The 18,100-nt window shown below is 41.1% G+C and overlaps 2 protein-coding genes across 8 annotated transcripts in view; one reads left to right on the plus strand and one right to left on the minus strand.

The window, feature by feature from the left end:
- POLB (DNA polymerase beta) overlaps positions 1–11,169 on the plus strand; it is a 33,519-nt gene extending 22,350 nt beyond the window's left edge. For 2 of the 7 annotated variants that reach the window (XM_002819044.4, XM_009243760.3), the window contains exons 10-14: positions 723–793; positions 2,000–2,086; positions 8,640–8,704; positions 9,219–9,358; positions 10,924–11,169. In XM_002819044.4, the coding sequence (XP_002819090.1) occupies positions 723–793; positions 2,000–2,086; positions 8,640–8,704; positions 9,219–9,358; positions 10,924–11,018 (458 nt within the window). In that variant the 3' untranslated portion in view covers positions 11,019–11,169. Of the gene's footprint in view, positions 1–722; positions 794–1,999; positions 2,087–4,145; positions 5,503–8,639; positions 8,705–9,218; positions 9,359–10,923 lie in introns of those variants that run through there. The other 5 variants (XM_009243761.2, XM_009243762.3, XM_054561523.2 and 2 more) reach the window with 3 other exon arrangements.
- A 1,570-nt stretch (positions 11,170–12,739) lies between these two features.
- On the minus strand, positions 12,740–16,607 carry DKK4 (dickkopf WNT signaling pathway inhibitor 4). The gene is made up of 4 exons (XM_002819045.5): positions 16,252–16,607; positions 15,017–15,167; positions 14,097–14,249; positions 12,740–13,685 (listed from the first exon to the last, which is right to left on the minus strand). The coding sequence occupies exons 1-4, from the start codon at positions 16,360–16,362 to the stop codon at positions 13,426–13,428; spliced, it is 675 nt and encodes a 224-aa protein (XP_002819091.1). The 5' UTR covers positions 16,363–16,607; the 3' UTR covers positions 12,740–13,425.
- Between the last annotated feature and the right edge of the window lie 1,493 nt (positions 16,608–18,100).

The following is an 18,100-nucleotide window of genomic DNA, read 5'->3' on the forward strand; positions in this document are numbered from 1 at the left end:
CAACACTGAAAAAAAAAGTAAGATGAAAAAATTCCATCTAAGTGGAGACAGAATTTCATAGAATATAGGAAAAGAAAGGTTTAAATAGCTGTATATAACTTGCCTGAAGCTATGTGGTTGTAGAGTATAGATCTATTAATTGAGTTCAATCATAAGAATTGAAATGAGTTTTCTTTTTAAAAAAAAAAAAAAAAAAGAGAGCCTGGGTCTCTCTATGTTGACTGGGTTGGTCTCGAACTCCTGGGCTCAGCGATCCTCTGGCCTCAGCCTCTCAAAGTGCTGGGATTACAGGCATGAGCCACCGTGCCCGGCTGAAGTGAGTTTTCTGATTAACCTTTATAGAGTTAGAGTATATTGTTTAATTTGAGATTTTTACATATAGAGTTGTTCATAGGTGTATTTTAAAGCTATTTTAAAATATTGTTTTTATTCATTATTGAGTAGTTACTTAGGTGCATTTTTAATACATTAAATTAACTCGTATGCAATGTATATCTAATGCCGATTACTGTTGTCATCACAGATTCTGCTGTCTACATCAATACACCTGAATAGTTGGACAGAAAATTGAAATCTTTTAACTAATTCTGACTATGAAGCACAGTGCAATAGAAAGTTAGGCTGTAAGAAGTAAGGCTCTTCTGTGTGTCATCAGCTTGGTTCCATTTGCCCAATTGATACATTTACGTGGACAATCTCATATGTGTCTTCTGTCATCACAGGTGCAGAGTCCAGTGGCGACATGGATGTTCTCCTGACCCATCCCAGCTTCACTTCAGAATCAACCAAACAGGTGCCTCAGAGTTTATAATCAATGGTGATCAGACTTACACAACAGTGAATTTCACTTTTTAAGTTATAGTTGGATATTTTCAGAATAAGTTTTGTTTTCGCCTTCCTGAAAAGCTGCTGAAGAACTTTGTACTGATTGAATTCTGCGAAAGGCAAATTTCTCAAAAGGGATACCTGTTATTCCATGAGTTGCTGGGAGGACAGTCTAACATTTGAAAGAGATGACATTGAATACAATAGTTTTAGAACGATTTACTGTCTGTGATAAATACTTTAGAAATACTATAATCAGATTTTCATTAAAGGAATATTTTATCTTAAAAAATGAAATATTGAGAAACCTTACTTCTATTAGAAAACCTGTGAAGGCAAAACATTTTTTATTTTAGAATATATGCCTTTGGAAGATGAAACAGCTGACTCTTTGATTGGTTTTTTTCCTGTGAGCCATTTCAAGAACAGGAAAACTCTTTGATTTAATGAAACAGATAAATACAACTGATCATTGTTTTTACAATCATAATACCTTAAACAGTGGTTTCTAAAAATATGTTTCATTTGATAAGATGAATTTTCTATTAGAGGGAAAAAGTACTTGCTCAGAACATTAGAAAACATAGAGATGGCCGGGCACGGTGGATCACGAGGTCAGGAGATCGAGACCATCCTGCCCAACATGGTGAAACCTCGTCTCCACTAAAAATACAAAAATTAACCGGGTGTGGTGGTATGCGCCTGTAGGCTCAGCTACTCGGGAGGCTGAGGCAGGAGAATAGCTTGAACCCGGGAGGCAAAGGTTGCAGTGAGCCGAGATCGTGCCACTGCACTCCAGCCTGGCAACAGAGCGAAACTCCATCTTAAAAAACAAAACAAAACAAAACAAAAAATAGAGATTTCTCCATAAATAATTAGAAAACTCTTGTTAAAAATGTTTTCTTCCCGGGCTTGATTCCCTGCCAAAAAAAAAAAAAAAAAAAGTTTTCTTATTCAGGCATGATATTGTTCCTGGTGCTCTGGATGCTGAGGTGGGAGGATCACTTGAGTCCAGGAGTTCAAGGTTATAGTTTGCCATGATTGTACCTGTGAATAGCACAGTCTCCAGCCTGTGCAATATAGCAAGACTGTGTCTCTAAAAATATTGTTAAATATTTTCTTGCCATTACAAAGTAATTACTCTTTTTCTTATTCCCTAATTATGATTCTACAGCCAAAACTGTTACATCAGGTTGTGGAGCAGTTACAAAAGGTTCATTTTATCACAGATACCCTGTCAAAGGGTGAGACAAAGTTCATGGTAAGTACTTGTTAGAGTTAGCACATCTAAAAAAAAACTTGGAGACTGTTCAGTAACCATTCTGAGTGTGTGACTTCATGGTAGCTTTGAATTACAGTCAACAAATAGAGTACCCATGAAACTTTAAAGAAAAATAATCAGCAGGGGCCAGGCGTGGTGGCTCACGCCTGTGATCCCAGCCCTTTGGGAGGCCAAGGCGGGCGGATCTCCTGAGGTCGGCAGCTCAAGACCATGCTGACCAACATGGAGAAACCCCGTCTCTACTAAAAACACAAAATTGGCCGGGCGTGGTGGCGCATGCCTGTAATCCCAGCTACTCGGGAGGATGAGGTGGGAAAATCACTTGAACCCAGGAGGCGGAGGTTGCAGTGAGTGGAGATCGCGCCACTGCGCTTCAGCCTGGGCCACAAGAGAGAAACTCCGCCAAAAAAACAAAAGAATAATAATAATAATCAGCAGGATGCCTGATTCTCGTAGCTACTCTCAGAATATTTTAGGAAAGAATTTTCTTTTAATTCTCCACTTGTAAATAACACGTGTCAGAATAGTTAATTAGGCCTGGGCACGGTGGTGTAATCCTAGCTCTTTGGGAGGCCGAGGTGGGCGGATTACAAGGTCAGGTGATCAAGACCATCCTGGCTAACACGGTGAAACCCCGTCTCTACTAAAAATACAAAAAATTAGCCGGGCGTGGTGGTGTGCACCTGTAGTCCCAGCTATTCGGGAGGCTGAGGCAGGAGAATCACTTGAACCTGGGAGGCAGAGGTTGCATTGAGCTGAGATCGCACCACTGCACTCCAGCCTGAGTGACAGACTGAGACTGTCTCAAAAAAAAAAAAAAAAAAAAAAGAGTGGTTAATTGGGCATAATCTGCTTTTTGAAAATATCAGTAATGACTTTGACACACAGTAAGTTTTTCCCTAAAATAGCAAATGGTTCTCACCTTCTCTGACTCAGAATTCTTCAATAAGTGAAGTTAGAATTGATTGAAAAATATTAATCTATTTCAACACCAAAGAAAAAAGTAATCAGGGTCTGTGATAGAACACTCGGGAAGAAACATGTTACATGGAATGATAACGAGGGAAGTTGATTGGGGGGTAATTAAGACTTAATAATTCAAGATGAGTGCCTAGTGGATTAAAAGCAGATTAATAAATGATTCTGTATAAACGCCAACAGGAAGGCAGATAGAAATCTAGAATTAAGATTCTTTTTTTTTTTTGAAAAGGAGTTTCACTCTTGTCACCCAGGCTGGAGTGCTGTGGGGTGATCTCGGCTCACTGTAACCTCCACCTCCTGGGTTCAAGCAGTTCTCCTGCCTCACCCTCCCAAGTAGCTGGGATTTCAGGCGCCTGCCACCATGCCCAGCTAATTTTTGTATTTTTAGTAGAGACCGGGTTTTACTGTGTTGGCTGGGCTGGTCTCAAACTCCTGACCTCAAGTGATCCGCCTGCCTCGGCCTCCCAAAGTACTGGGATTACAGGCATGAGCCACCATGCCCAGCCTAGAATTAAGATTCTTAGTTTCTTTTTTTTTTTTTGAAACAGGGTCTTGCTCTGTCACCCAGGCTATAGTGCAGTGGCAAAACATGGCTCACTGCAGCCTCACCCTCCGGGGTTCAAGCAGTCCTCCCACCTAGTAGCTGGGACTACAGGTGCGCACCACCATACCTGGCTAATTTTTGTATTTTTTGTAGAGATGGGGTTTCACCATGTTGCTCAGACTGATCTTGAACTCCTCAGCTCAAGTGATCCACCCTCCTTGGCCTCCCAAAGTACTGGGATTACATGTATGAGCCACTGTGCCCGGGCCTCTTAGTTCTTTCTTAAGGTGACGTTTAGTGTTCTGTCACTTATATACATCATTTGAGTCCATTTTCTCCACACCCCACTTTTCCCGGGTGATATGACTGAAAGGAAAGAGACTGTGCTTTTGGAGAGTGGACGTGCTAAAATTAATAAGAGTCTCAGTGCATAGATTTGACAAGAGTTTTAGCCAAAACTAGAAGATAGTTGAGAAAGATAATTAAATTGTCATGTCATTCAGAAAGTAGAGTGGTGTTTGCCAGGGCCTGGAAGGAGGGAGTAATAGGGAGTTCCTGTTTAAATGGCACAGAGTTTCAGTTGGGGAAGATGAAAACATTCTGAAGATGGATGGTGGTGATGGTTGCACAACAATGTGAATGTACTTAATGCCACAGAATGGTACACTTAAAAATGGTTAAAATAGTAGTCAGGCACAGTGGCTCATGTCTATAATCCCAGTGACTTGGGAGGCTAAGGTGGGAGAATGGCTTGAGCCCAGGAGTTCAAGGGTATAGTGAGCCATGATCGCACTACTGCACTCCAGCCTGGGTGACAGAGCAAGACCCCATCTCAAAAAAGAAAAAAAAAAATAGATGGCCAATAGATGGTAAATTGTATGTTGTGTATATTTAACCCACACACATACAAAAAATCATGTCATTAAGTTCAGCATGGTGATATTAGTGGGCTGTGAAAGTGTATTTTCTAAGCTGGTCACACTTTAACAATGCTTCCAAATGAACTTTGGAAAGATAAAAGTAAAGGTTCTAGTCAGTCTTGGAAATTAAATCTCTGATTTGTTCTCTTCTGTCAAGTTTTGAAGTCTTACTCTGTTCCCAAAAGTATATACATACATGAGATGGTATTAAAAATAGGGCTTGTGTATGCCCCATGAACAGCCTTTTCAAATTTAGGTGGATTTTAATTCACTCAAAATGAATGTGCGTGAATCTTACGTTTAAGAATATTCAGTCAGATAAAATCCTAAAAACAGTATCTGCTAGACAAGTTGGATGTTTTTCACAGTAGAAAAGTGTCTTGCTACGTCTGGGCATATTCTGGGGACCTCTCTGGCCTAAATCTCTTCCTCAAGTATCATCCCTGTGAAAGTCACTAGAAATCCTTACTGGGAAGTGTGCCAACTATTTTCAGAGTTAATGACCAGGAAGGTATTTCCACACTACCATGGCAGAAGCTGTTTTTTAATAATCTTAATGGTGTTCTGCTGTGCTCGAAGAGAGATCCAGAGGAAAAACCAACAGAAGCTGTAGGAATCCAGCTAGCAAGAATACAAGGTAAAAGGGCCAGGCATGGTGGCTCACGCCTGTAATCCCAGCACTTTGGGAGGCTGAGGCAGGTGAATCACCTGAGGTCAGGAGTTCGAGACCAGCCTGGCCAACATGGCAAAACCCCATCTCTACTAAAAATACAAGAATTAGCCAGGCGTGGTGGCGGGCGCCTGTAGTCCCAGCTACTGGGGAGGCTGAGATGGAAGGATCGCTTGAACCAGGAAGGCAGTGGTTGTAGTGAGCTGAGATTGTGCCACTGCATTCCAGCCCTGGCGACAGAGCAAGACTCCCTCCCAAAGGAAAAAAAAAAAAGGAAAAAGTATAATCTAGTGGGCTGGATGTAACCTGAAAAGGAAAGGTGGGTAGCCAAGTCTTTGTGATCTTGTTGATAGTGTTGGACTTGGGTTATCCCAGTACATGTGCCACAGGAAAGAATACTAAGGCCACTCACCCATCCTAGGATAGACCCTATCTTGACTTCCCAGTCTTTCAGTCATACATCTGGCAGCGCATCTAGCGGTATTGCCAGGAAAGGCATCCCCCAGACATATTTCCAGAAGAAAACAGGCTAAAAAACAAGAAGACTGGGTCTGTTTGTTTTTAAAGTATAGAAGATTCAGGTGACAATAAGAACAAGAAACTAAGGCCTTTATGTTGCGACACAGGAATCCATCTCAGTGAGTGGTTTTTGACAAGGTTTGGATGTTATACCTGTGGCTCATAGTCCCTGGAACTTAAAAAAATACCATAGTTGAGCATGCTGTTTTGCCATTTGTAATCGTTGTTAGGAAGAGAAGCACTCGAGGTCAACTTTCAAATCAATTTTAGAGACAGGTAAAAGGTGGTTTGTATCTTTCATTATAGAAGAATAGATTTGGATACAGAAGATAGAGGGTCTTATTCTGGCTCCATTACTAATACTCTGTGTGGCATTGGGAAGGTGGATTTACTTCTAAAAGGTCTGAGTTTTATCTTTAAAATTGATATTTGCCCTACGTCAGAAAACCGTTATGCAGATCAAAATTAAATAATATATGTGGAAACTTTGAAGAGCTTGTACAAATACTTGACGTACAAATAAGAATTTGCACAACTTCAAAGATAATGGATCTTCCAAGAGTTGTACAAAGAGAGCTGCACAAATATAAGATGTCATCTGTGTGGAAATGGGTCAGTAGAGGAAGGTGACCTGGCAAGGGTTAGATTGGGGAACAAAAGAAGGGATAGAAAGAGAGAGGATGGTGCCATGAAAGGAGAACAGAATGAGGAGAGTGAGCACCCCCAGGGCAGAAGTTGTATTCAGTCAATTCAGCAAATACGTACAAGCATGTCCTCCATTCCAGGCACTGTTCTCGAAGCTTGGGATGTATCCATGAATTTAAGTAAAACTCATATTTGAGGATTGTGGGAAGGGGACTGATAGTTAACAATGAACATAATAAATATGTGAATTATATAATAGGTTGGGTAGTAAGTGTTATTTTTTAAAAAGGAAGAACAGGGTGTAGGGGAGAGGAGAGTGCAGGAGGCAGTATTAAATAGTGTGGTTGGAGGCAGCCTCATTGAGAACATGAGACTTAGGGAAAGACATAGGGAGTTAGCTAAGCAGGTATCTGAGGGAAGAGATAGCCAGGCAGGAGTCCGAGCAGCAAGCCTGTGGGAATGAGCATGAGCAAGATATCCAAAGAAGCTAAAAGAGCTCTAGGCTTCTAAAAGGAAATTGGCTGCAAAATGAATTCAACTTAGGTAGTGAAATAAACCATTCTCATTCCATATCCCCTTTTTTTTGCAAAACCTCTTCTTGCTATCACCACTTAATAGTCTTAAAGGTATGCCTCCCCATGTGTTTTTCAAGTTACATTCAAGATACAAATTCCTTTAAGCTAATAGTAATCAAACCGTAGGAAAGCCATGGTTATTCCAGATCATCTTGTACAATCATAGTCTTTAGATAATTGAGCTGTTCTTCCTGTGAATATAGTAACACTCAGAAGAAAAAAAGTTTCCTCTGCATTTAACTATTGGTTTTATATAAGGTGAGTGCCATTCAAATTTCAGTATTTTGTGCAAGTTTGGCCTTGGGTGATTTTCTGTGAAATATCTGCAGTAAGAATTCAAGGGACAATAGGAGCTACCATGGCTACCCCAAGGAAATGAAAGAGGCTTTATTTCAGACACTCAGTATGAAGCTACCCAAATGAAATGCCAAACAAAGCTAATCCACTCAATCTAATACAGAATTTACAGTAAAACAGAAATTCTTTAACATTAGCACTTCAGAAAAAGTGCAGGAAATAAAATTAGCTTTGAGGAAAGGAACAAAGCCATGAGATAAAATCCTATTACTGATGTGACAAACAGCAACATCATTCCCTGTGGCATCTAGACATCCGCATCCGCAAGGTAATACCTCCTGGTAATTCCAGGTGGAAATAACTTCTGATCCACTTGAAGGTGGAAGTTGAGTTGGAACTTGTTAGTGCCTAAGAAGGTAGGTTTCGTATTTTGAAGGTAAACATGTTTCATTAATCTTTCTTCGTAGGAACAGCTAAAGAATTAGTTTAGATTTTAATTTTTCTATTTTGCTGAGTGAAAAAGTATGGCTTTTAGTGGCATGTGTTAACTTGACCACTCTTGAGGACCAGAAGCTTGTCACTTGTGTATTTTTCTTAGAATGTAGCATTTGATACTTTTAATTGGAAATTTGGTGGTGCTTACAGCTTGTTTTACATATGTATGAGTTGCTGACCAGTCCAGATTTTTTGTCCATTTTTCGGGAAAGGGAAAAGATAAAACAGACTTGGATAACTTTTGTTTGGAAACTGTAGAAGTATAATGAAAAATTACTTGTGGAGAAAGAAGAAAGTGATCCTCTCATTTTCTGATCTCATATTTTTCTTATTTTCTGTGTCTTTCTCCCTTCTAGTGTCTGAGAGATTTCTTCAAACTCTTTTACTTCTGCTACCTATCATTTTAAATTTTGATTTAAACCTTTCCCTGAGGGTTTTCTGTAGTATTCTGTTCTTACTTCATGGATAGAATATCTTCCGTTATTACTGGAAGCTTTTTTGTTTGAGACTATACTGGTAGCTTTTTTGTTTGTTTTCTTCTTCCTGCATAATCATCGTTTCTTCCACATTGCTCTCTTCTGTTTATTTTGATGTCTGTGTTTCGTGTTCGGTGTTTTCTTTGATTAGTTTCTTGCTTAGGATCATGCAAAGGCCAAATCCTCATGATGAGAATCCTTATTTGCAGTTTCGTGTAGTTCTCTAATTATCATGAAGTGTAATAGAAAGGTGAGGATAGTGTATTGCTCACAGAAGCTGCTAAGTTAAAAGTGCTCAGAATTTTAGAGCTGCTAACATTAAAAACAAAAATGGCCTTTTGTTTTACTTGATTAAAATTAAGCCTTAAGTTTAGAACATCTTTAAACTTGGTTTAAAATATTCATTTTAGGGTGTTTGCCAGCTTCCCAGTAAAAATGATGAAAAAGAATGTCCACACAGAAGAATTGATATCAGGTATTGTTCAGACTTTGTTGCTGACCTGTTAACTTTTCCAAACTTGTCTCGTTTTCTCCCTTCCTGTTTGTATCTTGGAGTTCACATTCATATCTAGAGCCTTTTTTTACTCCCAAGAGCCATATGTTCTTGCCAAATGCAATGTTTAGCTCCAAAGTATGTAAAGAATAATGACTGTCTACAGACTCCGATTTATTTTCTCTGGATTTGCACCTCACCATGATGCCTTCCACAGCTCAAAAGTCATTTCCTGCCTGGGCTAAGTTAGTTGTAATAAGTGATAATGCAATTTCATTTCTCCACACCTCTTTCAGAACAAAGTTCACAGAAACCTAAACAAATTACAGGGTTGGGGTGATTTGAGCAGTCTACCTCATGATAGTCTTCTCTTCAAATTATTAGACCACTTAGGCTTATCTTTGGTATTTTGTTCCTTATTGATTTTAGGAGTCCTATATTTGCTAAACTTGAAATGCATGGTAAAAAAAATGTATCTACTGTCCATTTTTTTTAGGTTGATACCCAAAGATCAGTATTACTGTGGTGTTCTCTATTTCACTGGGAGTGATATTTTCAATAAGAATATGAGGGCTCATGCCCTAGAAAAGGGTTTCACAATCAATGAGTACACCATCCGTCCCTTGGGAGTCACTGGTGAGTGTCCATGTGTGTATTAGAGATCATCTCTCATCTGGAGAGAGGTTATTTTCAAAGATACTTTGGTTTAGCAAACCTTCTAATAACTATGCCAGTTAGTGTAGTTTCTTCGTATTTTTAGTCTTTCAGGCAACGAGAGAGGATTTAATGTATAACATGCTCCTGGGCCCTCAGTTGAAGGCCATCAAGGCAAGCATTATTTCCAGCTTTGTTAAAATGGATTAAATCCTTGCATGCTCAGTAAAAAATCTTACTCATCTAAAAGGGTTTTTTTTTTTTTTTTTTTTTTGCTGTTGTTTAATGTACCTCTAGGACCCCTGAAAAACTCAAGTATCATTGTTTTCAGTGCCACATACTTTGCTTTTAGTGCCACGGTATCTTTGGCCCCATGCTTTTAAAGTTTAAAGAATAAGGATTGCTGAATCTATGCTTAATGGGTCCTGTTAACATTTCACAGTATACTATGTGGTTTGCTGTTCTTTACTAGGAGAATGAATTTTTGTCATTTTGTCCTCAAAGTATAGAATAAGGCTTTCATCCCTGGTAGACTAGGGCAGTGCTTCTCACAATTCAGTGTGCATACCAGCAACATGGGGGCCTCACTAAATTCAGATTCTAATTCCTTGGGCTTGCAGTGGGGCTCAGGATTCTGCATTTCTGGTAAGCTTCTAGATCAGAGGTTACCAATCTTTTAGCTTCGCTGGGCCACATTGGAAGAAGAATAATTGTCTTGGGCCACACATAAAATACACTAACACTCACGATAGCTGATGAGCTTTAAAGAAAAAAATCACAAAAACATCTCATCGTGTTTTAAGAAAGTTTACAAATTTGTGTTGGGCCACATTCAAAGTCGTGCTGGGCCGCATGCAGCTGGCGGGCCATGGGTTGGATAAGCTTGTTCTAGATAATGCCAGTGCTGCTAGTCCAAGAACCGAGTTGCAAAGGAACTCACTAGAGTATTTTATATAATACACAGTGGCTCCAGCAGAAAGGACAATCATGAGTGAGGATGACTTGAGTGGCCCTAGCTGGGATCCCCAGGTTCCCTTTGTGGCACTGATGACTCATGAGACGAAGCTCCAGCACAGGCTTCTGGGAGAGGATAGAGGTGGTCAGTGTCCTTCTTTTTTTTTGAAATGGAGTTTCGCTCTTGTTGCCCAGGCTGGAGTGCAATGGCACATTCTTGGCTCACTGCAACCTCTGCCTCCCAGGTTCAAGCGATTCTCCTGCCTCAGCCTCCCGAGTAGCTGGGATTACAGGCATGCGCCACCACACCCGGCTAATTTTGTATTTTTAGTAGAGACGGGGGTTTCTCCATGTTGGTCAGGCTGGTCTCGAACTCCTGACCTCAGGTCATCTGCCTGCCTCGGCCTCCCAAAGTGCTGGGATTAGAGGCGTGAGCTACCGCGTCCGCTGGTGTCTTTTTTTTTTTAGTGACTTGGTTACCATTTTCTTTTTTCTTCTGAAACCAAGTTCCACACAGCTCTTAATCTTGAACCCTCTATAACTAAAGTATAAAACTGGTTCTTACAATAAGTTTTTTCTGTCTGTACTTGCAGGAGTTGCAGGAGAACCCCTGCCAGTTGATAGTGAAAAAGACATCTTTGATTACATCCAGTGGAAATACCGGGAACCCAAGGACCGGAGTGAATGAGGCCTGTATCCTCCCTGGCAGACACAACCCAATAGGAGTCTTAATTTATTTCTTAACCTTTGCTATGTAAGGGTCTTTGGTGGTTTTAAATGATTGTTTCTTCTTCATGCTCTTGCTTGCAATGTAGTCAATAAAACCTCGTGTACTATTATTGGATGATGATGATCTTATTTTCTTAGCAAATATGTTTAGTTTAAATTTTCATATTATGTTCATGATCATACTTTACTGTGGGTTTTGTAGAGAGAAATATGAGATGATAGCAGATCTTTAATGGGAATTTTTATTTTCTCATATTCTGCTCTATGCTATAAACCACATTACCCCTACTTACTGATCACAAATTAGTTAATTAAGATACACCCAGAGACTAGCTTCTGGAAGACTGTTCGATATTTTCTAGAAACTAGCGGGGGCCGGGCACGGTGGTTCATGCCTGTAATCCCAGTACTTTGGGAGGCTGGGGCAGGTGGATCGCCTGAGGTCAGCAGTTAGAGACCAGCCTGGCCAACATGGTGAAACCCCGTCTCTACCAAAAATACAAAAATTAGCTGAGGGTGGTGGCATATGCCTGTAATCCCAGCTACTTAGGAGGCTGAGATGGGAAAATTGCTTGAACCCGGGAGCCGGAGGTTGCAGTGAGGCAAGATCACACCAGTGTACTCTAGTCTGGGTGACAGAGTGAGACTCCATCTCAAAAAAAATAAACTAGGGACCTTCATAAATTTAGTTTTTTGTTGGGCCCATATTTGATTGTGTCAGTCCATTCTTGGATTGCTCTAAAAGAATACTGGAGACTGGGTAGTTTATGAAGGAAAAAGGTTTAATTGGCTCATGGTTCTGCAGACTGTATAGGAAGCATGGCACTGGCATCTGCTAAGCTTCTTGGGAGGCCTCAGGAAGGCCTCATGGTGGGAGATGAAGTGGGAGCAGGCACTTCACATAGTGAAAGCAGGAGCGAGAGAGAGGAGGTGCCACACTTTTAAACAACCAGATCTTGTGTCAACTAACAACTCACTCATCACCAAGGGGATGGTGCTGAGCCATTCATGAGGAATCTGCCCCCATGGTCCAGTCACCTCCCACCAGGCCCCACCTCCAATACTGGAGGTCACATTTCAACCATGAGATACGGAGGGGATAAACGTCCAAACCATATTATTGAATCTTGTAATATAAACTTATAACCTGAATAGAAAAACAGGTGTATGATTTATCTCTTAAATCTGTAGCACTTGCTTGAAATCCACTAGAAAGAGCTCCCCTAAGCACAACCACTTCTATGCACAAAATACAGCCCTTTTAAACTTCAAACAAACAAAAATTTCACTTTTTTGCCCGAGTTTTCCTCTGGGCTTTTAAGCGCAAGTGGTCAAAATGCGTAAGTAAAAACACTCCTTGAAAGCCCTGCCTTTCAAATATTAAAATTATATAAATATAAAATATACAAAGTTATCAACTGGTAAGTAAAGCTACTGAAAACGTGAAAATGCTTTATAACTTGCGAAGGACTATACAAACATAAGATATCTTTTGAAACTTCTTTATTAACCAAATTATTTTGTAGTGAAATGCCATTTCCCTTCTAAGAGATGAATGGAAATAAACAATAGAGTTATTAAGGAAAAATATAGTATTTGCTGTGATAATTTTCCTGGTAAGATGTAAGAATTAATTTACTTTTAACTTCAGATGCTATCATTTTTTACCCCCTAGGATACTGTCAGGCACCAGCCCTTCACCAGAAATTGTTTAAAGATTTATTTGGAGAGAGAGATGTGGCTCGGTTATAGTATATGTATTTCAAAACATCACACAGTACACTTTAAATATATACAATTTCAATTCTTTGTTGTTGTTTTGAGACGGAGTCTTGTACTGTCACCCGGGCTGGAGTGCAATGGCGTGATCTTGGCTCATTGCAACCTCCGCCTCCCGTGTTCAAGCAATTCTCCTGCCTCAGCCTCCCGAGTAGCTGGGATTACAGACATCAGCCACCATGCCCAGCTAATTTTTTGTATTTTTAGTAGAGACAGGGTTTTACTGTGTTGGCCAGTCTGGTCTCAAACTCTTGACCTCGTGATCCACCCACCTCGGCCTCCCAAAGTGCTGGGATTACAGGCGTGAGCCACCGCGCCTGGCTTCAATTCTTAAAGATTTGAATTAATTGAGTCCCTAGATTAGAAATAATTTTTTTTTTATTACAGAGTCCCATCAGTTTTCTGGAAAAACGGACAAAAGGCTAAAGCTAGTTTCATTCATCACAAGGTCGCCATCTCTTAGTTCTCTAGTTTCAGGCTATTTCACTTGCTACAAGAGATTTTAAGAGAGATCTGTATGGAAGCATTTTAAAGTTAATGTCCAAGATTGAGCTCAATTGCAATGTGGATTCTTCATTTTGAAATATTTACAGCTTTTCTATTTTTTGGCACACTCTTAACCGAGCATGCTGCCGATTGCTGGTCAGTTGGCTTCGACACAGTAGTCCAGGGCCACAGTCGCAACGCTGGAAGATTTCTGGAGCTTGAGCAGTGTCTTTATGCCCTCTCCTGGAGCAGACCTGTCCCTCCAAAAGGACTGGCTTACAAATTTTCGTCCAAAAATGACGAGCACAGCAAAGTCCAGGGCCACAGTCAAAAGTTCTCAGACAACTTTCTCCCTCTTGTCCTGTAACGAGGTTAATGTGGGCTTTAGTGATAAATAAGGAAAGTGGCCTGCTGGGGGTTTGCTACTGGGATAAGGGAATGGGACCTATGACTGGCAGCCACAAAGTAAAAACAGACACAGCACGCGGGTCTCCAGAGCTAGGTGTTACGCTAAAAGCAGTAATGCCATGGCGACTGCCACCCCTACCCATCGGAATTGATTGTTTGTTGTTACTAGCTGCAGACTACCTTAGGCTACTCTCTACCTCTACGTGACCCCCACAGCTTCTTATAGAAAGAGATAACAAACAGCACATGCTTCCTAAGTGTTTCTGGGATGGAGAAGAATAAAGTCAGTCTCACCCTATCCTTAAGAGGCTGGGAGGAGAAAATGCATTTCTGAAATAAAATATGCTCCAAATGCTGTTCTTACCCTTCCTGCCTTGTGATTTCTTAATACTTGGCTTCCTCTTGGGTTGGTTTTCCTGGACTGGGTGCTCAGTTGTTCCTTCTGCATGTGTGCCATCTTGCTCATCAAGCTGCCTTTCTAATATTGGGGTTGCATCTTCCATCGTAGTACAAACATCTGAGGGACAACCAGGTGTAACTAGAATTATTAACTTCAAGGGGGAGAACCACAGACACACTAATTATCCTACTGTTGCATAGTTTGGCAGCACCTCTGCCTTCAGTTTATATATAACTTTCTAGATTTCTGGAACATGCGCTAAATATTTACATGCTCGCATGTGGCAGAGAAAGTAGCTAAGTGGAAACTGGATTCCATTAAAGGTAGTTAATGGTATCCAAGTGAAAATGGAAGTATTTGAATGATTACAACTTGAGTCTTTCCTTTAAAATCATTATCTCCAAGTCATTGGCAAGAGCTGTTGCCAGGAAATAAATTATTTTGTTTCATTAAGAAAAGGCAGGCCAAGCCCGGTGGCTTACGCTTGTAATCCCAGCACTTTGGGAGGCCGAGGTAGGTGGATCACCTGAGGTCAGGAGTTTGAGACTAGCCTGATCAACATGGTGAAACCCTGTCTCTACTAAAAATAGAAAAATTAGCCAGGCGTGGTGGTGCACGCCTGTAGTCCCAGTTACTCCAGAGGCTGAGGCAGGAGAACCGCCTGAACTCGGAGGCTGAGGCTGCAGTGAGCTGTGGACAACAAGGGCGAAACTCCGCCTCAGAAAAAAAAAAAAAAAAGGAAAAGAAAAGGCAGCTGCATACATTTACTTCAAGCATGAATCTAGGAAGCACCATTAGAGAGTGCCTACCCTGGAATATTCTAGTCTATAGGGCTTAGACACAACCTTCGGTTTAAAAACCACTGTTGGCGTTATGTCGCTCACCGTTCACACAGAGTGTCCCAGGGCAGCACATGGCATCTCGCTGGCACCTCCTTCGCAACCCACGACATGTAGCACAGAACGGCTTCTCATCGCGGGGCTGGAGGCAGAACTTTCTGGTATTGCAGTCTGTGTCAGACAGGCACTGTGAGCCCTGTGGAGGGAATCTGTTATCACAAGGCTAGGAAACCCAACACGATGGAAGATGACTTATTATTGAAGGCAGGAGGCAGAGGGAGCCAAAGGACAGTGGCGCTGTGACAAACCCTGGGCAGCATCTTACTTTCCAGTGGAAATGGTTTTCTCCCACAAAGGGAAGTTCAGGTCACCCGGGGAGAGACCTAGGTGCTGCAAAGGCTATTTGAGTTTGAAAAATTGACTTAACTCAGAATTTAGTTTTCCTGTGCTCTTTGTGAAAATGGGAAAAAATGTTTTCCTATGTGAGTATGAGATTTTCAATGTATCGTAACTCTAGAAGCTGGCTGCAGTTTAATTAAATATACTATTGATGTTTGTGGCATTCCTATTTGATTTTTTACTCTAGTGAATCACATTTAGCTTAGAGACCCTTCCCTAAGTGAACTGTCCTTTGATTTTCAATGATGCCTCATTGACATAGAGAAAGAGATACCGAAGATCAATTGTTCTCATACACAGTTGATGCTTTTACATAGACATACAACGTAGGTATAGCATATATGATATATGTAATAATATATAAGATATATAATAACATATACACATATATAAAGCGATTCCTAAAACAACTCTCTCTGTGAAGTTAGATGGTGACAAGGCAATGCATCATGGCCCTCTGTTTAAATTCTCATTCCCATGTTTGCTGGCTGTGTGAGCTTGGGTAAGCTCTTCAACATCTCTGAGTCTTATTTCCTCATCTGGAATTAGGGGATGTTTCACCTATCTCAAATTGTGAGGAAGAGTACATGAGGTATTACATGTAAGAGAGCTGGCACATAGTAGAGCTTCCAAAGTGTTCATTTATTCCCTGATTATAGACAAACGTATGGCCGAATGATGTGAAAAGCCACTGTGTTATTTCATACATTCACGCTAAGGCCACTGATCCTACCAGGATGCCCTCCCAAATCCGAAACCAATTCAATTTACCTGCTAGGTAAGACATTTCACACATGAATCAGAATGACTTACTAAAGCCTAAACAGAACACCCCAGCTGTCAGCAGTCCCGTACCTCGCCCCCCTCCCTAGCAGCCTTACCTTCCGGGCCCCATGCAGGTCGGCAGAGCTCCTGATGTTGTTGAAGTCCAGGACCAGAGCTCCCAGGGGAGAGCAGAGCCAGCTCAGCCCCAGCAGGACGGCCGCCACCATCCTTCAATCCCTGGGCTCCTGGAGGGTCCCAGCACTGTGCGTCACCGAAGCGAGGCTGCTCTCCACCCAGAGCAGAGCTTCCACTAAGCTGGCAGCTCAGCACGTCGTCTGTTTGTCACTGCTTTTTCTGAAAGAGAAGCAAACCTTAGTCTGAGTAAGGTGCGTGAAATCGGCTGAGCAAAGTCTGACCAGCAGGTTCCTCCTGAAACTATTTATAACCAGATGTGCCTCCTCCCCGCTCTGTTCCTTCCTCCTGCCCCACACAGGCTTCAACAAATCCCTTCAAATCTGTTTGATCAATAGTTCAAAACAAGGACTCAATAGAAGGAGAGAAGAGGCAGGGCCATGCGGCTTCTCCTCCAGGGGTTGAATCTCTCTTAATTATTGCATATCAAAGTTAGTTCAAAGGGCCACGGCAGAGCAGGATGTCTGTATCAAAGGCAAACTCTGATAATCACCTGCATTTCCTACCTTCAGTAATCCTTTGGGGGTAGGGAGGGAGTCTGTCCTAAGATCTGTTTTCACAGCTAATTGTGCTCAAAGAAAGGATGAATCATACTGGCCAATATGCTGTAGAGGACGCCAAAAACTAATGAGGTACAAAATACACTGAGAAGCTGCAAACTGGGCTTCAGATAGTGAGGACAGATAGAAAAAGAGAAAACGCCCCCTGATTAGCTCTGGCATCCAGATGTCAAAATCCCAACTGCTTAAAAGTTGTGAACAGCACCTGTTCTGACTAAATGCCATTTGGGAAATTACTTTCCTTTAAATGAAAATTGAACTGCTTGAAGTTGGGGTTATTAGGAAAATAATGTAATTTATGAAAATCCCATTTTTCAATGGTGGGAACAATGATAGAAAGCCCATTTTACACAATTCAGTACGAAGCTTTGGGTCTATTTTATCAGCAACATATTTAATTTGTGTTGCATTATGTAAAACTCACTTAAGCAGAACAAGGATCCAAGTCTCTGGCTGATTTCAGATGAAATTTCATGTATTTCCAATTTTCCTAATACGAATTTTTTAAAACTTCTGCTTCATCCCTTTCCTGTCTGATTTTTTTTCCATTTGGACTATTAGGTAATTTAGACATGTGCTTATCACTGTCTTAAATGCTTTAAGGGTAGAACAATCTAGATCTGGGTCAAAAAATCATTTTTTCTCTTCATTGTTTCATTGCTCTTAGCATAGAGTCATCTAAAAATGCATTTTTTCTATGCCATAAATGATAACCTTATTATTTACTACATTTTCCTGCAGAACAACCTAACATCAATTCATTGACCTGAATCTCGGCATTCTGTGCACGGGAACATTCTCAATTTTGAGTAATGCAGTGCCATTCCAAAGGTGATGCAGGTGATTCGAGCCTTCCCACTACTTGGCTCTCGTCCTTGTAGTTGGTTGGTTGTCTACCTCTCGTATGGAAGTTACTTATTTTAATCCCTTAAACTGACAACATCAAACACCCTTTGATAGCATGATAACCCTGGTGACTAGGGGTGTTACAGAATTTATTTTGAAGTTGTACAATTATGACCAAGGATAAAGGAGAGAGCCCCAGGGTTCTGTCTCTGCTGGGTTTCTCTGCTTCCTGCTGCCTCACTGTAAGGGAATTTCAGGTTACCAAAGGCCCCTGGCAATATACACAGGCGAAAGAACTGACGGGAACTCCTGTAACACGGCACAAACAGCCACTGAGCACTTAGAGCACTTAGCATGGAACAGAGCC

This window comes from Pongo abelii, chromosome 7 (assembly GCF_028885655.2).
Source record: "Pongo abelii isolate AG06213 chromosome 7, NHGRI_mPonAbe1-v2.0_pri, whole genome shotgun sequence".
Lineage (NCBI taxonomy): Eukaryota > Metazoa > Chordata > Mammalia > Primates > Hominidae > Pongo > Pongo abelii.